Genomic DNA, 16,860 nt, shown 5'->3' on the forward strand with positions numbered 1-16,860 from the left:
ACATCATTCTTAAAAATAACACATTGACCAAATCACCATTCTATGCACATTTTACATCCCGAATGGTCTTTTAAATCATTTTACTTTCTTTATACCAGTAATAGAATACCCTCACTCTCCCCAACCCCATCCCCCTCAAAATAAAATACTGTCCTGAAGCCACAAATGTTCCCACGGACAAATTTGTAGCGGAGCATTTCATCTAAATCTCTCTGGCAGTTATTATATCACAGTTTCATATACAAAGCATTACAATGTGCTTGTAGCTAGAAGTGACTGAATAATGATGTTCATATGAAATGTTGCCATAAAAATAACTAAATATGATTTGCAGTAGTAACACATACTGTATAAAGGGGTAGAATGTCTACTTGTACTTTTTACGTTGATGATTAATTATCACTCCAATACAAGTGTCTCTGTTCTTTGCCCAGCAAACAAACCTTGGTGTAATGTAACCCTTTATGTACACCACCACAGCCTCCCACATTATCCCCTCCCTGTCACCCCCTGATACCAAAACATTCCTCTGCCAATCCTCCCTCATCCTGAGATCCAGCTGATCAGGGTGAGGAATTCCTGGGACTTGGCCAGGGTTACACTGCATGTTTCTTGCAGAGTCCTCTAGACTCTAATTCCAGCATAATGACAGCAACAATTATTAGCACTAATTTTAACTACATAAATATAGCTATTATAAATAATTAAACATATGTATCTCATTTAAATAATGTAAGTGGTTGAACAATCCATAATAAATATATAATATGGCATGGCTTTGCCTTGTAAATGATTGCCGCTTTCTGGCAAACTCTGACTGTATTACATCCTGTGGCATATGTCTTATAGACGAAGTGTATTCTCCATGAACTGATAAGTATTGTGTGTATGTTGGGAGTGTATTCACCTTTATGCTCTCTTTCAGCTCCTTGGGTTTGTGTATGCTTGTTATGTGACCAGCGTGTTCACAGAGGAAGAGGACAGCTGTAAGTATATGCATAGGCTTATTTATGGCTTTATTTCCCTGTATAATGTCTTTAACATAAATGCCACCGTTTTGCTTTAATAGAGAGAGTGTCTTTTGGCAGCATAATAAGTTGTGTCACATATTCTTACTGGAACTAATGATACTACCTCAGATTCTCAGCATCAGGGTTATCGTTTGAATATATTTGCTGAAAATTGTAATCTCTCCCTCAAAAAATCACCCATTTTCCATCTTTCCTTTCATGACCCCTTTTTTTATCTTCCGCTTACCTTTCATTCTCATTCTCTCACTCACTATACTTCATAACTTCCCATTTTGCCTCCTTTAATCCCATGTTTTCTTGCACATGGTGATCAATCTATTTAGCTGCCCTTTTACTTCACCTCACCCATATTATCACAGTTGGGTAAATCTGTTTTGTAACCTACTCACAACATCTTTGCTGAAATGCTGGAGGTCAACACCATTTAATAAACACACAGCATGTATACCCCCAGCACGCTTCTCAAAGCTGAGAGGCTGACATCTGACTGCACGCCAGGATCTTCACCATAAATCCCATGGCAAGTCAGCATAAAAGTAAAGAAACTAGGGCACTCATGGGACATCGTCAAAGCTAATTACAGCCAATGGATTAATAAAACACAGGATCGTCATGAGCTGAAAGTGACAGTTCTGGATATATTTCCTTCCTCATGCACAAAAAAAATAATTAAAAAGTTCCTGAAAGAAAACGGACACTCCTCCTAGCACTATTCCTCTCCGATACCAAACATTCTGCTTCCCCTGACTATCATGTCCTTAACAATTCTGTAATCCTTCTCTATTGATAAACCAACCTTGTTACCTGCCTTTCACGCCACCTCCTTTGTACCATACATCTTTACCTCATCAATACTTGTCAGCCATTAATAGTTTTACCTGTACATCACTCAACCTCCATGAAGAAGCCAGCAGAACCTCCCCCAGACACTAGCATTAACTCAGCACACTCTCTTTACTCATCAACTTATATCCCTATGCTGTCCATTGCCTAAACCAGGGATTGGGAACATTGGGCCTCCAGCTGTTGTTGAACTACACATCCCAGCATGCCCTTCAACAGTTTTAGCATGGCAAATTAACAAAATTGTAGGTTCCTGGCCTAAACCAACATGACAACTGTTATTAACCATTCTCTTTACATCCACAACCCCACCTCAATATTCCTCACTTACAGATGTGTATCCTCATACACTTTGTTTCTACACATCATACGGCATTAGACTGAGTTGCTTCAAGAGATGCAGGGGGACATTTACTAAGATGGGAGTTCTATTTCACATGGGCTGTTGCTATCGGCAGCCAATCAGAATCTACTTATTTATTTAGCACCTTCTAGAAGATAATAGATAGTATCTGATTGGTTGCCCATAGCAACATCCCATCTGACATAGAACGCTCATCTTAATAAATTTCCCCTGTAGAGTACTGCATTTAAATTTTGCATTTTATTTGCATTTAGGATGCTGGACTGTGAATTTATTCAACATAACACAACAGAACTTGGTCGAAAACACTGCATCGTAAACAGATTCAGCCTTATTCACACACAGATGTATAACTATAGCATACAGATGGAGCGCCTCTCTTCCTTGGCAGGGGATCGCCAGAATGTCCTCGCTGGCGATTGCCGGCGCAGAGGCGCTGCATCTGATTGGGATGCGCGTCTCTCACACACACACACGCGTCCCAGTTTCAGGACGGCGCCGCTGCGGGTCCCTGCCCGTCTCCACTTCAGGGAGACGGGCAGGGATAGGGGGACAGCGGGGCGGCAAGGGACAACGGCGGGGAGCCGTAGACAGCTCCGTAGCCATGAGGCACGCACGCGCCCCTGGCGGGAGCCAGCCACGGCTAGAATGAGGCCGGCTCCATCTGTATAAAATTGATCAGTGTAATCTAGCAGACTTGTTTTGTTGATTTTAGTTTTTTATGTGAATTAGATGCACATTCTGAGTGAGAAGGACACTGAGCATGGCCATGTTGCCTGGGACCTGGTGCTGTGTGGTGTGACTCAGTGTACAGTGTATGAAGACACATCTGTGACAGCTGTTTGTTTCTCATCCCATATCCCCCATCATTCATTCCTTATAACAGAAACTCACTGCTAAAACTGTCCACCAATATTCACATTAACTGTACGTAAAGCCTCAATACCACTAACCTCTACTTTAACCTTAACTGATATTAATGTCTGTAATCCACATCTCAACTACCACCCCTTACCATTTGCCTCCACTGCTATAATACAGTCCTCATCTATCCCCTTCTAGCACAATGACTGATTGTCAGTGGAAATCTGGGTCACTCAGGTGACACAAGCTGTTAACGCTTTCTATTCATTGCATATATACAATGTCTAAGAGGTCTTCTACAAAGGAAAAATAAAGGTTTATAAAGTTGCTGTAGACCCCCTATTCTTTGCCAATCATTCAGACTGATCCTTTGTCCTATAAATGCTGATCCGTGCAGAGTAACAGCAGTACAGGCAGGATTCTCTAATGAGTAACTCCCCTCATACATCCGCCACCTTGTGCCAAGTGAGAACGACATCATTAAGAAGTGACAGTGACAGAGCTGTCCCATCTAATGTCCTGTATATGTACTTTGTATTGTCAGACCTATTCTTTTTACACAGACATGTTATGGTTTACATAACATTTCACAACAAATGAAAGACGAGAAGAAAATTGTTCTTCAGTTTAGGTTAAATGGGTTTCATTACAAAACGTTTCAGTTCTGCAAGCAGTTATTTTATTTGGGATATGTTATGTTCCTATATGTTTCATACATCCCTCTCCTGTTTTATCTATTATTCCCTAATTTATCATCCTACAATCTCTACTCTTGGTTCCTCTCATCCCGACCCCAAGCTCTCCTTAATCTCTTATATGGACACACATTGTCTCCCCTATCCTCCAGAATGTCACCAGAGTCTCTCTATATACACCTGCCTCTCTGCTTTTGTCTCCCCTATCCACCAGAATGTCACCGGAGGCTCACCTCTATATACCCCCTGCCTCTCTCCTTCTAGGCGAGATGTGCCAAGCCTTGAAAAGTGATCACTGAACCACCAACCAATCAGCTCCTACCTGTTATTTCTTAAACACAGCCTGTGATATGACAATTTGGAGCTGATTGGCAGGTGGTTTATCATTCTCCATCTTATCACTTTTCAAGCGAAGTACATTGAGCCCTCTGTCTCCACTATTATCCACAATGTCACCAGTGTCTCTCTACTATACATACTTTTTCCTTCGGTTTCTCCTATCCTCCAGAATGTCACCAGAGCCTCTCCACTATATACAGTACACCTGCCTCTCTCCTCCTGTCTGTCCTATCCTCCAGAATGTCACCAGAGCCTCTCCACTATATACAGTACACCTGCCTCTCTCCTATCCTCCACAATGTCACCAGTCTCTCTCCACTATATACATCCTGCCTCTTTCCTTCAGTCTTTCCTATTCTTCAGAATGTCAACAGAGCCTCTCCGCTATATACACCATGGGCCTTATTCTAGTTCACTCTTAGGCCAGTATTCATTGCTCCAGATTCACTGTTTTTTTAGGCCGAATTGGGCTGTTTTCACTCCTTGCGGTGAATCTTTTTCACTGAAAATCTGATTCACCCTATTTAATGTTGGCCAGTTCTCCGTTTCATGCTGCAATTCGCTGGTGTATTTCAATGGGGTATTCACTGGGATTCGCCAAGAGTGTATTCAGTGCTAGGATGGAGAACTGCTTTCAGCATGATTTTCGCCATGATTCACCGTTTTGCATTCAACATCTTTTAAAATGTAAAGGTTTTTTGGGGGGGGGGTTTTGGTGTCAAAAAAATCAGATTTTTTTTTTTTGAAGGGGCATGCTATGTTTATTCATGTGCTTGAAGCAAATGAATATATATTTAAGTTTTTTTTTTTATTTTTTCTAATGATTGCTGCCTGTGTCCCCAGGAGCCCTCCTTCTCCTCCACACATTCTGGGGCAGGCAGGGAGGCTTCCATCTCCCTGTCTGCCACCGTCCCCCGGAACTCTGCAGGGGCATTGAATAGGGTGACAGGGAGGGCTGGCTGCGAATGCTCCAGCCCTCTGGAACCCTGCGAATGTGCAGCGAATCCTAAACAGGATTCACTGCACATCGCGTAATTTATCATTTAATATTCCTTCTCAAATGGACAAAACCATGTGCAGAGAGAGAGTTAGATTTGGGTGGGGTTTTTCTTCAAAGTAAGATCTATATTACAATGTAAAAATAAAGCAGTCAGTATTTTCCCTGCACAGAAACAAAATAACACAGTTACAAAGCAGGTAAGGCTGACTAAAGACTTGCGTACCTCTAGTTCAGGTATTACCAACCACGCTCCTCAAGGCACACCAACAGTGCAGGTTTTAGTGATGTCCAGGCATGAGCACAGGTGACTCAGTTAGTACCCGAGTGATTCTGGTCAAACCATCTGTGCTGAAGCCTGGATATCACTAAAACCTGCACTGTTGGTGTGCCTTGAGGACCGTGGTTGGGAATGCCTGATCTAGTTCAACCTAGGTAAAGACAGATTGTTTCATATTCATACCCATGGATGTTTTTAACCAATAAATGTTTATCCAACCTTATTTTAAAGTTTTTATTGTGTCAGCTGACACCACTTCTCCAGGAAGAGCGTTCCAAAGTTTCACTGCTCTGACTGTAAAGAATTATTTTCTTCTAGATGAACAAAATCTTTTTTCTTCTAATCTAAACTCGTGCCCTTGCGTCCTAGGTTCCTTTCTAGAAGAAAAAAGGGTGTTTGACAGATCCTTATATTGGCCCCTAATATATTTGTACATGTTGAGCATGTCCCCCCTTAAATGTCTCTTCTCTAGTGTAAATAGTCCTAAATTGCTTAATCTCTCCTCGTAGCTTAAATTCTCCATTCCCCTAAAGAGCTTTGTTGCTCTTCTTCCTCCCGCTTAGGTTACAACAAGCACACTGGTTATGTCTCCCAAGGTGCATGACCTTGCATTTACCCACATTGAACCTCATCTTCCACTTTTTTGCCCACTCATCTAGATTTGCAAGATCATTTTGAAGCGTGGTGATATCCTCTGATGATTTAATAACTTTGCTCAGTTTTGTATCGTCCACAAAGATAGATACATTGCTGAGTAACCCCATCCCAATATCGTTAATAAAAATGTTAAATAAAATGGGCCCTAGAACCTAACCCTGAGGCACTCCACTTGGTACTGGTATCATATTTGATACAGCGCTGTTCATGACCACTCTTTGTTCTCTATTACACAGCCAGTTCCATACCCATCTACAGATATTTGCCCCTAATCCCAGGTCCTCCATTTTATTTATCAACCTCTTGTGTGGTACTGTGTCGAAGGCTTTAGCAAAATCAAGGAAAATCACATCTACCGCGTTTCAACTCACCCAAATCTAATTCTATCTGCACCTGTTACATCTGCCCCTGCAATGCACATGGTTTTGTTCATCTGAGAACTAATTTGCCTCTTAAGAGTGAACTAGAATAAGGGCCCATGTCTCTTTCCTTCTTCTGTCTCCCATATCCTTGGTTTTTGCTCCTCTAGGGAGCTTGTTACGCATTTGCACACCTATTTATTTGTGTGGTATTTTGATGGAGACCCCAGATTTGTCAATATCAGAAGTGGGGGTGCTGTTCCTCACAGTCAATTTGTACAATGTAAGAAATAAGAAGGAGGAAAGGACTGTTTAGTGGGGAACGCACTAGCAATGGAAAAAATTATTTAAAATATAACCTTTATTGGTTTCTTTTAATATTTCCTATATCTCCATATGGAAAATTGACAAACAGTGTAAAATAGAGGTACAGACCTACAAACATACACATTAAGGTCCTTATTCTAGTTCACTCTGACAAAATCCTTCTTAGATGGACAAAACCATGTGCACTGCAGGGGGGCCAGATGCAAAATGTGCAGAGCGAATTAGATTTGGGTGAGTTATTTTGTTTCTGTGCAGGGAAAATACTGACTGCTTTATTTTTACACTGCAATATAGAACTCACTTTGAAGTAAAACCCCACCCAAATCTAATTCTCTCTGCACAAGTAACATCTGCCCCACCCGCAGTGCACATGGTTTTTCCATCTAAGAAGGATTTTGTCAGAAAGAATGAACTAGAATAAGGCCCTAAGTGTGTTTAAAGAAAGAAGATTAGTGTATTAAAATCTTTACACAGAGACCAGTCTGAAAAATAGCCTGGGAAGACAGTGATACATTTTGATATACTGTGTCAAGAGTGGACCCTTGGATCATTCAATGTGAGGTGCAGTGTGTGTGTTATTACACATATAACACACTCTGAAGGGATCCAGCATCCATACAAACCACTCACAGGCTATAATACAACAGGCTATTTTTCAGACTGGTCTCTGTAAAAATTTTAATACACTAATCTTCTTTCTTTAAACACACTTAATGTTTGTAGGTCTGTACCTCTATTTTTCACTGTTTGTCAATTTTTCATATTGAGATATAGGAAATATTAAAATAAACCAATAAAGGTTATATTTTAAATATTTTTCCCATTGCTAGTGCGTTCCCCACTAAACAGTCCTTTCCTTCTTCTTTCTTACGTCTCCCATATCCTCCCAGAATGTCACCAGAGTCTCTCCACGATACACACCATGTCTCTTTCCTTCTTCTGTCTCCCATATCCTTCAGAATGTCACCAGAGTCTCTCCACTATATACATAGCCTGCCTCTTTCCTTCGGTCTCTCCTATCCTCCAGAATGTCACCAGAGCCTCGCCACTATATACACCATATCTCTTTCTTTCTTCTGTCTACCATATCCTCCCAGAATGTCACCAGAGTATCAACACTATATACACCTGACTCTCCTTCTGTCTCTCCTATCCTCCAGAATTTCACCAGAGTCTCTCCACTATATACACCCTGCCTCTTTCCTTCGGTCTCCTAATTTCACCAGAGTCTCTCCACTATATACACCCTGCCTCTTTCCTTCGGTCTCCTATCCTCCAGAATGTCACCAGAGCCTCTCCACTATATTCACCATATCTCTTTCTTTCTTCTGTCTACCATATACTCCCAGAATGTCACCAGAGTATCTCCACTATATACACCTGCCTCTCTCCTTCTGTCTCTTCTATCCTCCAGAATGTCACCAGAGCCTCTCCACTATATTCACCATATCTCTTTCTTTCTTCTGTCTACCATATACTCCCAGAATGTCACCAGAGTATCTCCACTATATACACCTGCCTCTCTCCTTCTGTCTCTTCTATCCTCCAGAATGTCACCAGAGCCTCTCCACTATATTCACCATATCTCTTTCTTCTGTCTACCATATACTCCCAGAATGTCACCAGAGCCTCTCCACTATATACACCATATCTCTTTCTTTCTTCTGTCTACCATATACTCCCAGAATGTCACCAGAGTATCTCCACTATATACACCTGACTCTCTCCTTCTGTCTCTCCTATCCTCCAGAATGTCACCAGAGCCTCTCCACTATATACACCATATCTCTTTCTTTCTTCTGTCTACCATATCCTCCCAGAATGTCACCAGAGTATCTCCACTATATACACCTGACTCTCTCCTTCTGTCTCTCCTATCCTCCAGAATGTCACTACAGTCTCTACTCTAAATGTACCCTTTCTCTCTGCTTCTGTCTCCCCGATCCTTCTCCACTCTGGGGGCAGTGGCAGGTAAGGAGTTTGACTGGGGCTATACATCTGTTAAACCATAACACGTGTCCAAAGTTGAGAGCAGGGAGGACAAAAACCTCAGGTGGAGAATGGCAAAAGCTTACCCTTTATTTTGGAGAAGTATCAGGAAGATAAGAGAGGCAAGGTGTATATAGAAGAAAGACTCGATTGTGACATTCTGGAGATAGATTTGGTAGACAGGAGGAGAGGACCATGGTCTACATAGAGAAGCTACTTTATGGTGTCAGTCTGAAGAAGGATAGGGAAGGCAAACGGAGAGTGGCAGGTTGTATATAAAGAAGGGACTCTGGTGACATTCTGAAGATGGATAGTGTAGACAGTAGAAGAGGAACCGGGTGAATGTAGAGGAGAGAATATGGTAACATTCTGAAAATGGATAGGGAAGATAGGGTGTGTATAGAAAAGAGTTTGGGCCAGCTTAAAAAGTGATAAAATGGAGAGTGATAAACAACCAACCAATCAGCTCCTGCCTGACATTTTGCAAACACAGTCTGTGACATGGCAAGTAGGAGCTGATTGGCTTGTTTTTTATCACTCTCCATTTTATCACTTTTGAAGCTTAGTGCATTTGGCCCTTAGTATGGTGACAGACCTCACCGGCTTCTCCTCCCTGGTTCTTGCGTCCTTTTCCTCAGTCAATTTTTGACCCCTGTCTACTCGTCTTTCATCTCCTTTTTTTGTTTATCTTTTTTCCGTATGTCATTGATTTTTATATCTATGCTCCATGCTCATTACCAATACATTTCCATGTTCACATCTTACACTGCTCCCTACATGCCCATTTCATTGGTTTTGTTTTTATTTTGGGAATTTATTTCTTTCAGTTGATTTCATTGGTGGATTTGATCCATTTCCTCTCTATCATGTCAATGAAAAATCCAATCACTTGCTGTTCAAGCAGAGTTACCTGTAAGTATAAGCTGGCGAAAGCAGATAATACAGGCACTCTGCTTTATGACTTCCTCTGTTGAGCTATAACTTCCTCTGTTGAGCTACAGTAGACAGAGGCATTAGGGACCCGGTGCTCAATCTAATATTTTCTTTTATTAATCTAACTTCTACTGAATTTAAGATAAAATCTGATTGTCCAATATGGGTTACAGCATATTGGAGCCTTTAGCTGATGTTATTAAATAAGCATTCAGCTGTATTTATCAATGGTGGCAGGGGGGCCATCAAAAGTATCACAAAGTTTCCTTTTGAAAGGGAGTTTGAGTTTGTTTAAACTCCATTTTAAGCATCAGTCAAAATATAGACGCTGGAATCCCGATTCTGCTGAGAAGAATGGCGCTGGAACTCCGACACTGCTCGCAATGCTAGCACCGGAATCCCAACTGTCGGCATCTTAATTGTAAGTATGCCAGGCTGGTTAGGGATAGGCTAAATGGCGTGGGGTCCCCCCTCCCGAGTATAGCCAGCCCCAGGCTCATTGAGCCAGTCCGGGTTGCAGAAATACAGTGGGGAAAAAAATCAAATGGGTACCCCCTGTATTTCTATTACCAGCACCAGGCTCTTGGCCCGGTCCTGGTTCCCAAAATATGGAGGACAAAAGAAGTAGGGGTCCCCCATATTTTGGAAATCAGCATCAGGCTCCAACATCCAGCTGTGCCATGCCAGAGCCAGGGGAAACGATTATATTAGTTCCCCTGCCAAAACATGACACCCTGGCTGGTTGGTGAATCGTCAGAAACACAGCCAACGTGGTCCACCAATACAGACTTATGGTGTGTACACACGGGCTGATATGGCTTCCAATGTTGCAGATATAGTGAACATCGGAAGCCATTTCGCATGCTGATTGTGTGTTTTTTTAGGGCTTGCGAGCCCGATGCACGCTCCCATGTGAGCGCAAATCGACAGGCAAGACTATATAGTGCAGATCTGCACTATATAGTCAAAATTGTGCCTCGGTTTGACGATTCGCAAAATTTCTGATACTCTACTACCAGAACATTGAATTCCGGTTTGTCGAGTTAGTCAGAAAAAAACAAAAACTTTCCTGGATTCAGACAGTTGGAATCCTGGATTGCATACCCCTCCCCCTCAGTCTCATAATATTAAAACCTTAATCTACACCCAATAGATGCAGCCATTAGGAGGGCTGAACTGAATTAATGATCTACCAGACGTATGAGGCACAGAATGTATTAAGGTGCATACATTCTATACAATATCCTTAGCGGTCGATATCACTAATGATTTTAACTTGATCTGCCTGTGCACCTGGACAAACGATATAGTACATACACACTGAATGATATTGTTCAGCGGCTACATCCAGGAGCAAACTGTCCCTGACAAAATAGTCAGAATTTAACTGCATGTTCCGATGAAGGGGGACTGCTAACAGCCCACTGCATCATATAGTGCATACACCCAAGATGATATGCATGATAATATAGTTGTTAGTATCATTTTTGTGCATATTGGTAGAAATTCTCATAAAGTGCACCTTTAGGCCTCAATGTTACTAGTTCCTAGTAAGTTGATAACCTGCACGGGTTTCCAACAAATGGTTTTAAATGACAATATTGTACTTTTTGCTAGACGTTTTCTTGTGGCAAATGCCAGTCACAACCTACAAAAATAACTACTAAGCTGTCCGAGCATGGTATCTAATTATTATTATAATAATATTTATAAGGCGCCACAAGTGTTTCGCAGCGCCGTACAAAGGAACAATTACAGGGAGACAAAGCTTCATTGGAAAAGGAAAGATTAGTTCACCCTATAGCGCTATTTTGGGATGTTCCCAAGAGCCAAAATCACACTAATAGTGATAGGTTTAAATATACATAACCTTCTCCTATGAGTGGTGATCTGCAGATTAATTCAAAGGAGATTTTTCACTCTGAAACAAAATACCCCTATATTGTTCCCCAATCAAGGGTACAGCAGTAGGGGTTAAATCAAAAAAAGATCATGGTGTGGTATTTAAACACATAGATGGTTTTTAATATAAAGATGCACTCACAAAGGTAGACGATTAAAAAGGCACAAATATTATCCCAAGGCAATAGGCTGCTCACACGTATCCCACAGTTCAAACCCCAGTCTGATGTGAAGTCCAACTCCGGAATCGATCCTCCACACAGTCCAGGAACAGGGGAGCAGGTTTCGCCAGTCAGCCAAATCGGGATCCAAAAGAAACAGCACAGTCTCTTAATGCATTTCGGACCCAGGTGGTCCTTCTTCAGAAGAGTGCTGTTATCCATTCTGCTGCCGGTATTTATGACCCAGAACCGGATATTCGTCAGGGGGGTTGGTCCGTCTATGAACTTGCACCTCCCGGCATTTACCGCACTTACTGCGGGTGGCCGGGTGTGCGCATAAACGTTGTCCCCATCGACGCCGGTATTTAGGTTCCTATACTCAGCAGAGGTACCCGGAGGTACCGCTTTGATTGCGGTCTCCGTTTTTTCTCTATACCTCTGAATTCACAAGGCGCTTCATCTCCAAAGCGCTGGGGGGCATTTTTCCTTCTCCAGATCTTTTTGCTGTGTCCGCGGATTCTTTATAATAACACGAAGTAGGATGTGATGCCGCGGCGTCCATCTTGGAAAAGGGCAAAATTTGCCCATACAGTCTTAACATGGAACTTAAACTCAAATTCCATGTATCAGTGTAAAAAATAGCAGCAGGTAATAAATATAGCAGCAGGTAATGGATTAAAATACAGATAAATACAACAGGATAAAAAAGAACAGGATAAAAAAGAAAGTCCAAACAGCCAGTTCAAGTTAAAAAGCATTTCAATTCAAAGTCTGTGTTCAGTCCCAGCGGTATTAAAGTTTTTAATTTAAAAATCCACTCCATTTCTGCTTTTGATAGACGTTTTTCAATATCATTACTTCTACATTTGGGGAGGATTTGTTGAATGCCGTAAAAATTAATTATCTGGCATTCTTTTTTGTTGTGCACAGATTTAAAATGAGCTGGGACAGAATGGGTCTCCAAACCTTTTCTGATATTATAGATGTGCTCAGAAAGGCGGGTTTTTAAATTTCTTGTTGTTTTTCCCACATAGCATAATTTACATGAACATTCCAGCACATATACAACGTTCCTGGAGTTACATGTAATAAATGAATTGATAGCATAATTCTTTCCGTTCGCTTCAAAACTTAAAAATTTGGCTGTTTGGCTTTTCACAGTTCTACACATTAAACACATAGAGCATCTATGGAACCCTTTTGTTCTGATGCTTTGACGTGGTTCCACCTCTATGCTACTGTGTACCAATTTATCCCTTAGTGACGGGGCCCTCCTATAGATGAAATTTGGGCGGTGTGGGATATGTTGCATTAAAATTGGATCCTGTTGTAATATTTTCCAATTATTTTCCAATTGGAAAATATTACAACAGGATCCAATTTTAATGCAACATATCCCACACCGCCCAAATTTCATCTATAGGAGGGCCCCGTCACTAAGGGATAAATTGGTACACAGTAGCATAGAGGTGGAACCACGTCAAAGCATCAGAACAAAAGGGTTCCATAGATGCTCTATGTGTTTAATGTGTAGAACTGTGAAAAGCCAAACAGCCAAATTTTTAAGTTTTGAAGCGAACGGAAAGAATTATGCTATCAATTCATTTATTACATGTAACTCCAGGAACGTTGTATATGTGCTGGAATGTTCATGTAAATTATGCTATGTGGGAAAAACAACAAGAAATTTAAAAACCCGCCTTTCTGAGCACATCTATAATATCAGAAAAGGTTTGGAGACCCATTCTGTCCCAGCTCATTTTAAATCTGTGCACAACAAAAAAGAATGCCAGATAATTAATTTTTACGGCATTCAACAAATCCTCCCCAAATGTAGAAGTAATGATATTGAAAAACGTCTATCAAAAGCAGAAATGGAGTGGATTTTTAAATTAAAAACTTTAATACCGCTGGGACTGAACACAGACTTTGAATTGAAATGCTTTTTAACTTGAACTGGCTGTTTGGACTTTCTTTTTTATCCTGTTCTTTTTTATCCTGTTGTATTTATCTGTATTTTAATCCATTACCTGCTGCTATATTTATTACCTGCTGCTATTTTTTACACTGATACATGGAATTTGAGTTTCAGATTTTAAGTTCCATGTTAAGACTGTATGGGCAAATTTTGCCCTTTTCCAAGATGGACGCCGCGGCATCACATCCTACTTCGTGTTATTATAAAGAATCCGCGGACACAGCAAAAAGATCTGGAGAAGGAAAAATGCCCCCCAGCGCTTTGGAGATGAAGCGCCTTGTGAATTCAGAGGTATAGAGAAAAAACGGAGACCGCAATCAAAGCGGTACCTCCGGGTACCTCTGCTGAGTATAGGAACCTAAATACCGGCGTCGATGGGGACAACGTTTATGCGCACACCCGGCCACCCGCAGTAAGTGCGGTAAATGCCGGGAGGTGCAAGTTCATAGACGGACCAACCCCCCTGACGAATATCCGGTTCTGGGTCATAAATACGGCAGCAGAATGGATAACAGCACTCTTCTGAAGAAGGACCACCTGGGTCCGAAATGCATTAAGAGACTGTGCTGTTTCTTTTGGATCCCGATTTGGCTGACTGGCGAAACCTGCTCCCCTGTTCCTGGACTGTGTGGAGGATCGATTCCGGAGTTGGACTTCACATCAGACTGGGGTTTGAACTGTGGGATACGTGTGAGCAGCCTATTGCCTTGGGATAATATTTGTGCCTTTTTAATCGTCTACCTTTGTGAGTGCATCTTTATATTAAAAACCATCTATGTGTTTAAATACCACACCATGATCTTTTTTTGATTTAACCCCTACTGCTGTACCCTTGATTGGGGAACAATATAGGGGTATTTTGTTTCAGAGTGAAAAATCTCCTTTGAATTAATCTGCAGATCACCACTCATAGGAGAAGGTTATGTATATTTAAACCTATCACTATTGGTGTGATTTTGGCTCTTGGGAACATCCCAAAATAGCGCTATAGGGTGAACTAATCTTTCCTTTTCCAATGTACCTTTGTGTGTTCTGACAAAAAACACTGTTCACCTTTTGCTGCATGTTTTGTTTGGTGCGCTATATCTCGACACAACCCTGTTTTCTCTGCAGGGAGACAAAGCTTGGCATAACATTGAATAAATAACAAAAATACAGTACAAATAAAGAGCGCCACAGTTCAATACACATTACAGCTTAAATGTAAGTAGTGAGGACTCAATCAACATACAACTTGAGGCCAATGATGGAGATGAGTATGCAGATGGTCACTGAGTGTTGGAGTATAGGAGAGCTGTGAGTGAAATGTGAAGAGAAGAGGGCTTTGACAACAGGAGGGAAGAGGGCCCTGTTCGGAGGAGCTTACAATCTAGTAGGAAGGGGAGACAGACAGATTACAAGAGGTGCAAGCGAGTGGGTGGTGGTTAGATAGCAGGATGTAAACAGGCAAGGGGTCGGAGAACCAGCTGGTTTATGCAGTGGAAGGGTATGCTTTGATGAATAGGTGAGTTTTTAGTGCCCGTTTGAAGCTTTGCAAGGTCGGGGAGAGTCTAATGGAGCGAGGGAGTGCGTTCCACTGAAGGGGTGCAGCACGGGCAAAGTCCTGTACTCTAGCATGGGAAGCAGTGATCAGGGTGGAGGAGAGACGACAGTCGTCAGCCGACCGTAGAGGGTGTATGAATGGAGATGAGGTTAGAATAAATTTGATCAAGTACAGAACAGCTCTCCCACAAGAACCCAGTTAATCTTACAAAATTATTGTGAGAAAAGTAATTTTTCAGACAGATACAGAAATATGAACGTTTGTTGTTTTATCTGGCCTTACAAATTGCATTCAGCAGCCAACGAATGGGCAAAGCTGGCTCCTGAGCCTGTTCAAGCATTGGCCCTTGGTACTAATGAGTTGCTTGTGGTTCTTGTCCTTTCTGGAGAGTGATAAATCATAGTAGGAAATATCATCAGACCATAGTGAGCTAGAGATTAAATATTGATCATGTCGGGCTTGATGACTACAGCCTGGAAATCCTGATAAATGGTTAGTGTCCTTGCAGCATTGCTGGGGAATCTAGTCACCCAAATTTTCCTAACAAAACTAATAAGGAAGGCTAGCTTAGCTTAAAATACTACAACGGCCCTCTTGTTAAAATACCACCAGCACTTTTCCTTAAAAGTTTATACAATTAAAACATTGTTCTGTGAACTCGTGTAAGAAAAATGTAAGAATGCACTAAATAGCAGACTATCGGTGCAATATGTTAAATGATATGCACCATAACGACCAGTCATAGCTACGTTTTTAGTGTACATCATCGTGTGTGAACGCACTAGATCATTAAGACTGTGTGTTCTTGTGAATAGTTAGCGACGAGTTTGGCATCTGTACATACAGCTCAGTCTGAGGATATGGTCACAGAAAGCATACTATTAGATGTGGCCTCAATGTTATGGTTTGTAAAATTACTCAGTGTGTACACACAATATTATTTGTTTTTGAGTTCCAGGGAAATCCTGAGCGATTTCATTTGCAGTGATGTCTAGAACAGCGGTTCCCAACCCTGGATCTCAAGTACCCTCAACAGTTCATGCTTTCCAGGTCACCCAGCAGGTGCACTTATTATTCCGACACATTTTAAAAGATCCACAGGTGGCACTAATGATACTGTGTGACGACTTGAAAAACATGTATGGGAAAAATGGTTGGAAACCACTGCTCTAGTGTGTACCACTTAACAGATCTACTTAGCCCTAAAGAGAATGTATTTTGCATACCCTTTTTGCACCAGAAAGTGCATTGTAGCATAGTGTTCTAAAGCTCATGTCTGCCGTTACCGAGGAAGGCAGGGCAGGACACTGGTAATACAAGACAAAAAAAATCTTGTTAAATAGCTGTGTCAGCTTTTTTCAGTTCCATGGCATGGATCTTCCTTAGCAAAAAAATAAATAAATTAGAATTTAAATTGATTGCTAATCTGAAGTATTACAATTTGTAAAAACCCTATTCATAAAGACAATGCCAAAGACTTTTAGTCCAAAAAACTAGTCTGTAGTAAAGTTTTTTGTAATATTTTTGAACGGTTCTTGTTCTTTGTGAGCTATAAGTCCTGCCATGATAACTTCTCCTTAACGCCAAAATAAAGCATA

The 16,860-nt window shown here is 41.3% G+C and overlaps 1 protein-coding gene across 2 annotated transcripts in view; it reads left to right on the forward strand.

Annotated features, from left to right (window-relative positions):
* Positions 1 to 16,860, forward strand: part of NKAIN4 (sodium/potassium transporting ATPase interacting 4) — a 49,947-nt gene that overhangs the window by 31,494 nt on the left and 1,593 nt on the right. The window contains exons 5-6 of one of the 2 annotated variants that reach the window (XM_083146770.1): positions 926 to 986; positions 9,573 to 9,657. In XM_083146770.1, the coding sequence (XP_083002896.1) occupies positions 926 to 986; positions 9,573 to 9,657 (146 nt within the window). The remainder of the gene's footprint in view (positions 1 to 925; positions 987 to 9,572; positions 9,658 to 16,860) is intronic. The other variant, XM_083146771.1, reaches the window with a different exon arrangement.

This window comes from Crinia signifera, chromosome 6 (genome assembly GCF_055691185.1).
Source record: "Crinia signifera chromosome 6, ASM5569118v1, whole genome shotgun sequence".
NCBI classification, from domain to species: Eukaryota; Metazoa; Chordata; class Amphibia; order Anura; family Myobatrachidae; genus Crinia; species Crinia signifera.